The sequence below is a fragment of the Arabidopsis lyrata genome, assembly GCF_000004255.2.
Source record: "Arabidopsis lyrata subsp. lyrata unplaced genomic scaffold ARALYscaffold_5, whole genome shotgun sequence".
NCBI lineage: Eukaryota > Viridiplantae > Streptophyta > Magnoliopsida > Brassicales > Brassicaceae > Arabidopsis > Arabidopsis lyrata.
The window spans coordinates 11,353,717-11,362,968 of NW_003302551.1; the positions used below are offsets into that span (position 1 = coordinate 11,353,717).

General features: G+C 31.7%; 1 protein-coding gene across 1 annotated transcript; it reads right to left on the bottom strand.

Annotated features, from left to right (window-relative positions):
• Positions 1-5,243: 5,243 nt before the first annotated feature.
• On the bottom strand, positions 5,244-6,251 carry LOC9313425 (putative phytosulfokines 6). Its single transcript, XM_002877311.2, has 3 exons — positions 6,089-6,251; positions 5,933-5,997; positions 5,244-5,523 (listed from the first exon to the last, which is right to left on the bottom strand). Exons 1-3 carry the CDS (start codon positions 6,162-6,164, stop codon positions 5,413-5,415), a joined length of 252 nt encoding a protein of 83 aa, XP_002877357.1. The 5' UTR covers positions 6,165-6,251; the 3' UTR covers positions 5,244-5,412.
• Between the last annotated feature and the right edge of the window lie 3,001 nt (positions 6,252-9,252).

The following is a 9,252-nucleotide window of genomic DNA, read 5'->3' on the forward strand; positions in this document are numbered from 1 at the left end:
CCAATGAAAATATTTTGATGTGGAAATTCATGTACTTTTCGTAGTATTATAAAATTTGGTTTGGTTTCATGTTAGTAAATTTGTGTGATCAAACCAAATAAACTTTTATTAATATAAACTCATATTCGGTTTGATATAAGAATTTAAATATTATTCGTAACAAAATCTGTTTTGTATCACGTTGATGAATTTTTGTAACACAACCGAATAAAACTTCATTAATGTGGATGTCGGAATCCCAATTGATAATTTCCTCGATCTTATACGGGTCTCTAGTCTCGGCGGGTCGAATATCGATCATTATAAAACAAGAAAGCTTAGAAAAAAGTGATTGAATTGATTCTGGTATAAAGTTTTCCGATCCCCTTTACAATCCCCCTATGTCACTCTTTATATTACAAATTCGAACCCGAGGTCATTAAATGCATGCTATTTTCACACCGTTATTTTTGTCATTCATTGATGTGTCCGTTTCGAATCTTCGAGTCAACACATCCCGCGATCAACGTGTAACACCCCAGTTTCAGGAATGTGGTGGTGCATGCGGAGAGGTTAAAAGAATTGATTTGGCCACCTATGTCACCAAAGTGCACTTATCTTTTCGGTCAACTGTCCAGAGAGAACTCCACAATTAAGGGTGCTTGAGCTGGAGCATTTTCAAGATGGGTGACCTTCCGGAAAGTGATTGTCGGAACTGTGTGAGTGAGGAGAAAACACAGGGAAAGATCATGTAGTGATTGTTAGGTTCGGTAACAAGTCTTTAAATCCTCTCGGACGTAGCGGACCGACCGTCGGACAGGAGTAGGCCCACAGGCCCGAGAGAGGACGTGGGTGCTCACTGGTAGGGGCGGTCGGGGCGTTACAAGTGGTATCAGAGCCGAACCCAAATGTGTGTGGGGTCAAGAGGGCTCACACCGTAGGGAGTGACGGTCTTGGTGCGCAACGAGGACGTTGCGATCAGTTATTAGGGGTAAATTGTAACACCCCAGTTTCAGAAATGTGGTGGTGCATGCAAAGAGGTTAAAAGAATTGATTTGACCACCTATATCACCAAAGTGCACTTATCTTTTCGGTCAACTATCCTGAGAGAACTCCCCAGTTAAGGGTGCTTGAGTTGGAGCAATTTCAGGATGGATGACCTTCCGGAAAGTGATTGTCGGAACTGTGTTAGTGAGGACAAAACACAGAAAAAGATCATGTGGTGATTTGTAGGATCGGTAACAAGTCTTTAAATCCTCCCGGACGGATAGGAGTAGGGCCCACAAGCCCGAGAGAGGACGTGGGTGCTCACTAGTAGGGGTGTTACACAACGCCTCCTCATTATTTCGCGAGGTCACATAACTCCCCGAAGTAACGGTTCGGAATTAGTAGGCCTTTTTACTAGGCCTGCCAACTGCATGAGTTGTTGGGCTTTCTCTTTGTCTGGCCCATTAACCTGAGGCTTACAAATTCTCCGGGTCAGATGGATCGCGAGATCCGACACCAACTATTAATTAACTTTTTTACATCATGACTTAAAAATCTTCAATTTCGAAAAGATTGTAAACTAGAATCTTAGAAGAAAAACTCTAAATCAAATTGTTTATATTTATTTATGTTTTAATATAACGATATGTTTGAATTTAAATTAAGTTTATTAATAATAGCATTTATTTTACCATTTATGAAAATGTGAGGATTTAAAAACCCACAAAAAAAGTTGAGGGTTTAAAAACCCACAAAAAAGTTGAGGGTTTTTTATATGTTCTTAAGAAAGCTGAGGGTTTTTTACCCATTTTTCCCACAAAAACATATGCATACATGTATATATATATATATATATATATATATATATATACGCAAATTATTTTAAATTAAAAAAAAGATATGGAAATAATATTTTTGATGATTATGGAAAATATTCAGATATATCTTGCCTTTATAACGTTTCCGAGTATCAAGAGTGGATGATACACAATTGTTCCCGCAAAAGTTTCAACTAAGGACCCATATTTTAGAAACAATCACATAAAAGATTAAAAAACCGTCAGAAAATGCATTGGGTAAAATATTATACTATAAATACATAAATATAAAGGAATGCATTGGAATTGGAATTTGAGGAGATTTGTCGAAATTACAATTTTATAAGATTTGGAGAGATTTAAGTGAGTTTTTAAAATATTTAGATTAATTTGGTTATTTTTTTACTTTTTAAAAGATAAATGACCAATGACTTCAGAGATATTAATTGGATTTTGTATGGTACTTGTGATATTTAATATTTTTAAAGAAAAAAGAGAAACATTGATCATCTTGCAGTCATCATCATATATATTCATCGCCAACGTATACCGTCATCTTTTTTTTTGAATGTAATGTTAAATTATATTCAAGAAAAAATAACGTTTTTGGGTACATAGTTATGAAAACATTTGCTGAAAAAATTGAAAGCTAGAGATACATGAATTTGGACTTAATGTCTAGATACAAACTAAGCTTGTAGGCTAGATGCAAAAACATATATCGTCATCATCTTCTTTATATTTTTATTGTAGTCGCCATCATCGTAAACCCAACCAAAACCAAGGTTTGTGAGTACTGAGGTTCAACTTTAGATGCGAGGGAATATAGGATGAAAAGTAGTTTTCCGAGGATATCTAGCACTAAACAATAGTATAGATTTTACCCATGAGTAGGTGAAAATCTTATAGTTGATAGAATGACAATGTCCAATTCTCTGCCTTGAAAGGCATCAACAATATCAACTTCCACTTCTTGAGACCCAAATTCTTTCAAAGACATGATAGCGCAAAAATGTTGAGTTTATGTTTGTAAGCGGTTATTATCCCAATCCTTTCCGGAACATCTTTAGTGGGATAACTGTAATAATCAAAGAAGCAGCCAATAATTAAGATAACATTATAAAACATGTGACAGATTAAATACCTCTTCTTAAAAACTTTTATAGATGATTATATAGAAACTTCAACATCTAGGTCATTGCGGTAGGACCTACCATCTGCTCTAGACCATCAAGAACATAAAAAGCATATGGTTAGTTAAGAATATAGGATAGAGTTTCTATATAGAATTAAGAATATGAGATTAGATTTATTTCTATTGATTTATATATACATACATATATATAGATACTAGCATTATTCTTCTTCTTAAAATAAAAATTGATATACAAGCACTCAATTTGATATATTTCTTGATTTCCCCGTGAATTGTATGTTTACAACAATATGGACAGAATTTTTTCAATTCCAATCGACTAGGGGTGTTGTACATTCCCGCCGATGCTTTCTTAATATAATTTCGAAAACTACTGGTACATTCCAAAATAATTGTTACTCTTAACATCTTTACCTTGGCCATGAAACCTCTTCTGAATTTATGATTCACCTCAATCTTCTATTTTAGTTTTAGAATCCAGAAAGAACAAGAACAAAAAGAATAGAAGTTGTTAACTAAAAAATTCTGAAATATTTCGTTGCAATGAATATATAATTTCTGAAATAATTTGTTGCAAACAAAATTCTGAAATATTTCGCTGCTCGACTCATCAACGCCATTAAGGAACTCCTTGTTATAGAAATGCCTAGACGGAAACAAGAGATTTGGGGATGCATCCTATATTGGGTGGAAAGCATTACCACATTATGTCCTGTCTTTTGAAGTCGTTCAAACATGCTTCTTTGAAAAAGAAAAAAAAACTTATTTTTCATTATTTCAAGTAAGAAGTAATTCTAGGTCATTGCGGTAAGAGCTACCATCCGAATGCTCCATGCCATCAAGAACATAAAAAAAAACATATGGTCGAAGAAGATTGTTCTCGTGGAATGGACCTATTTTGCTCGACTTATCAACGCCATTAAGCAACTTCTTGTTGTAGAAATGTTAGACGTGAAACAAGAGATATGGGGATGCATCTTATATTGGGTGGAAAGTATTACTACATATATAATGTCCAGCCTTTTGAAGGCGTTCAAACATGCTTCTTTGAGAAAAGAAAAAAAAATTCATTATTTCAATTAGTAAGAAGTAATTGGGTTTGTTGGAATGGGCTATAACGAGAATAATACGTGTAGAGAGTTTGGAAATCAAACTTTTAGAATCATTGCGTGAATTGAGTTCTGATAAAAATAAAAATTAGGTAATTTTAAACATTTGATAAAATGCCTCAACCAAATCCAAAGGATCCATAAATTGTGTGACCACCGAAATATTTTTTTGATCAAACGTACAAAATCATAAGGGATCAACTACCCTCCACGCATCACTTTATTATTATCGAGAAATGAGAATCAAGTGAACAATCAACGAGACATGAGTCTTTAAATCCATCCTCACATAAATCACACAAAAACTAGAACAATCTTATATCACTAGAACACAAAAACAAAAACCTCAGCCATCTCTCAGGATCAAATCTACTGAGAGCATTTCTTCAAGTATGCATTCCATCCTTGTACTCTATACTCATGAGTCATGAACCGTCTCTGCTGGGTTTTTCGCCTTTATGATTCCCTGTCCTACGATTATAAATTATAATACCACTTCCCCTCTCAGTAATCACCTGAACAAAGAAAAAGAGCAATCAGCATTATATTTCCGACTAAAATACTAACAATGGATGTAAGATGAATGCAAGGGTTGGGACTTGGGAGAGACTCACAGAGTGGGGAGTGTTATACTGTTGACCAAGTGCATCACCACCTTTCACCATTTGAGTTTATCATAAGAACTCTCTAGATTTAGGATTAAAATATTTTAGATATTTTGTAGTTTGGTTCCTCCCCCTCTCATTTGTAGTGTTGTTGTGAAGTTGTCTTCAAGTTAAACAAAAGCAAAGTAATAAAAGTTCTACTCTCTAAAATTCTCTCTCAAATATTTTAACACTTTCTCAATTACCTCTAAAGAATTTTACTCTAACACACACATCATATCCTTTGTACATTTTGAAGTTGGGATTTCTGGATTTTTCCATGTCCTTTTACTCCATAGTTGTGACCGAGATTGAACCGTTTATCATAAGAACGAGTGTCCCACGCCGCAAAAGATATATTTATTCTTCTTGAGGTTCTTCTTTACCCTTTAAATTGCTGTAATCGTCATCGAAGCAAATCTAACGGACAAGTAGATATCTGGTGAAAACAGAGCGAATCACTGAAGATCTGTACCATGTCCAGCCCTATGTTCTATACTTGAAACAAGTTTTGAAAGTATTTGCACATTCTTAACAAGTTTTGAAACAATTAATTCAATCAACATTTTTTTCTCTAATTAAAAACCAAAATATTGGTTTCTTGGAGCTGTTTTGTCACATAGGACTCATATACAATACATATATAGCTAAGTAACATTAACACAAAACATACACATACATATTTGTATGCAAATTAATTAAAATGTTAACAATTAATGTCAATGCTTATGGTGCTGTGTGTAAATGTAGTCTAAGTGAGATTCCGTCATCATCCTTCTCTTCAAACATTCTTCATCTCCTTCTCCACAATATTCCATTCCCATCAATTTCTATTTTTATAAAGACAAAAAAAAAAAAAACTCACAGGTTAAAATATTTATCTCCGAGGCTGCATGTAATTTACTAACTACTTTAATGTTCCTTAATTTCTAGTAGGAGATACTTATTTATTACAAATGGGATGAAATAAAAATACACCATTCAGTTTCTCATATCTTCTATTTTATCTTATTTTTTATTAAAAGTGAAATGGCAGACTAAATATTGATTTCTTTCAAGTCCAATTTTCAATTTAAGAAAGTAGAACATTACTATGAAATATCATTAAGAAAATCAACTTTGAAAATGTTTCTTGGTATGCATCTGAAAACATATTTTGAGGTGGTTGTATATGGTTTTAGGAAAATTAAATAAGCAAATTGTTTATTTAATTTAGGGAAAAATTTTATATGGACTTACATTAACTGAGTCCTCTTCCACTGGTGTAACTGAAACTAATGGATTTATCTCTGGATCTTCTTTTCCTGATTATATATTAAGATTTAGAGTTGGAAGATGATTTTGGTATTGATAATATTAATTTTGAGAAACTAATCAGTACTGTGTTCAACATACCTCTTCGAATTGCAGATGAGCTTGTTGATAAAATGAGGAAGAGAACACACACTGCGAGGCACAAAGTTTGCTTCATGTTCTTGGCTCTGTGAGAGAGAGAGAGAAAGTGAGAAGTTTGTGATAGACATATACCGAATATAAATACACCTAGTCGATCTGAGATTTCATTATTTAATTATGATTTATATATAAAAAAAAAAATCTTTTTCTTCGTTTGGTCAAGTTTTTTTTTTTTGTTCACATCAATATATCAAATTTAATTTGAATCCAGCTGATAGATAAGAGTACATTAGCTCAAACTATTAGATAATATGGGACATAACAAATATCAAATGCAAATAATGACATGATTAAGTGTATATAAATCACATACTACATAGTTGGATTTTAAAATTGTTAGTGAAATATTATATACGTTGATTATTATGAGTATCTCAAAATATGAAGGGGGACAAGGAAATCTTTAGTAATTCGGGGAGAGCCAAGTTTCGCTAAATAATTGAAAAAGTGTGGTCCAACCAAAGTCTTTAGACACACTAATGCTAAAGTCTTGCCTGTTTTGTCAGAATTTCCAACCTAAGTCAACTCTTCCGACATAATTTGACAGCTGTTTCCCATCTTCCCATTCTCTGTTTCTCTTTTTTTTTTCTCTATATAATTTCTTCTCATATTTATATTCATTGTTTTTTTTTTTTACTGTTATCTTTTTTATATAATACTTTCTCTGTTTTACAAAGAGTGTCATTTTATAGTTTTGCACACAGATTAAGAAAACATTAAATTTTTTTTTTTTCTAAACAAAAACATCATTAACTATATACCTAAACATAATCTGCCCAATAGTAAAACAATCTGCAGAATACTAATAGTCATAAAACATAAAAAATCATTAAATTTTGCATTAAAAACCTAAAACGACACTTTTTGTGAAACAAAAATAAAACCTTAAAACGACACTCTTTATAAAACGGAGGAAGTATCACATTAGGGCATCATCAATGGGGGATCATGTGAGGGTGTTCTTATAGAGAATATAATGTTAAAATAATGTAAGATAATGTGTTTAGATCTTTTGTTTAGAAGTTGATTAGTGGGAGAACATGTGTAAGATCTTAAGACTTAATAATATAATAATCTAAATTAAATTAAGATTTTACAATTATTAAAACATTTAAAAATAACATATAAATTGCAAATGCCAAATTTATGAAAAACTGAAAATAAAAGTGAAAATACAATACTAAATATTTATGAAAAAAACATTAAAAATATAAATAACAATAAACAAACAAACATATTACTTAATAAAAGCACAAAAACATTTTATCTAATTAATACATAGTTTATTATCCAAATTTATTCCAAATATGTTGAATATTCCAACCAATGCCCAAATGCCACGTCACCCCGCAACACCCACAAGAACAGATCCAGGTCAAGAGCCCAGTTCCTGATCTTAAGCCCATTGACCCATTTTTTTGGATTTAAATAATGCTTAGATCAGGGGGGGTGATCCCCCAATGCAGATGGTCTTAGTTATCAGTTACTACTATAGACAACAGTAGTTATACAAGTCTGGAGATCTTTTAGATGGTAAACCACAATTACGAAGCAAAATATAGTTTCATATGTAGTGTAGACATATAGTATAATTTAATAAATTGGAATAAAATGGTGGAACGTCGGCAGGTAATTAGTAGCATTGAATAAGAAATTAAAACCATAACAAACAACTATAAATATTTTTGGAAAAATAACAAAAGTTGTGGACGAAATTGCATAACACATGTGAGCAAAAACCTACGTATGTGGCAACACCACTTCTGTCCCTTAATGCTATAGTCACTCTCCCTCTTTACACCTTTTATTTTGTTTTTATGTCGATGTCATATTATTACCAAACATTTCTTATAACAAATCTAAATGCAAAATAATAAAGATGACATCTAAACAATAAGTACAATTTGATGACGAAAACAAATGAGATAGAAGTACACGTATGTTTGACAAAAAAAAAAAAAGAAGTACACGTATATACCAAGTTTAATTGGTAGCACAAGAAATACCATTTTGATTGGGCAGACCGTAACATTCCATCCGAGATCTAGGTGAGGATGAGGTCATTCAGTTGTACCACCCGTTCCAAAACAAATACCACCTCTAACACTTTTAAACAATTTCGGTTAAGAAAACACAATGGATCGATGATACAAAGTACAAATTTTTAGCAAATAAAAAATGGTAAGTGATACCAAAATAATTAAAAAGGTTATAAAATGACGATAAAAATTATATTTTTGATAATGTTTTTGGTATTGGCTTTATGATTGGTAATTGCTAAAACGATAAACCTTGTACCAGTTAGAGTCGGTGTCTAAAATTAAATTTAATTCAAAATTTTAGAGTAATTATACTGCATACCCTAAGACCACAAAGTATTTAAGTCAAAGGAGCAGTAGCACGTTCGTAAATAATGTGTCTTTTGAAAACATGGAGAAAAGACAATAATATCCCTCAAATCAAACGCATCATTTCTTCTTATTTGCTTTCTTCTTCCTTCTTCTTTCTTTCGCTTTCTCTCTCTTCAATTCTTTATTCATTTTCTTTTCTTTACTTTATGAAATACTCCATATGACTCTCTCTAATTTTCTTAAAATTGATTGTATCCTGAATTATGATATTCTGAATTCATTAAATTGATTAGATTTTTCTGATCAAAATGCATACCATGAACCTCATCGAACTCTTGATACCAAGACGTCACGAATGTGTGTCGTTCGTTATTATTGAGCTTCTGTTAGAGATGATAACAAATATCAGATATCGTTATATCATGAGATATATTTATAAACCTTGATATATATTTATATAGCACGATATTTTAATATATATTATATTATATATTGAGATATCATGATATATGTTATGATATATATATTGATATATCATGACATATATTGTTATATCATGATATATAGTGAATATCATATTATATCAGGATATATAGTGATATATCAAGATATATAGTGATATATCTATAGTGATGTGTCATATGTAAACAATATTAATAGAATATTACGATGTATGATATATATTTATATATCACGATATTTTAACATATATCATATTATATATTGAGATATCATGATATATATTGATATATT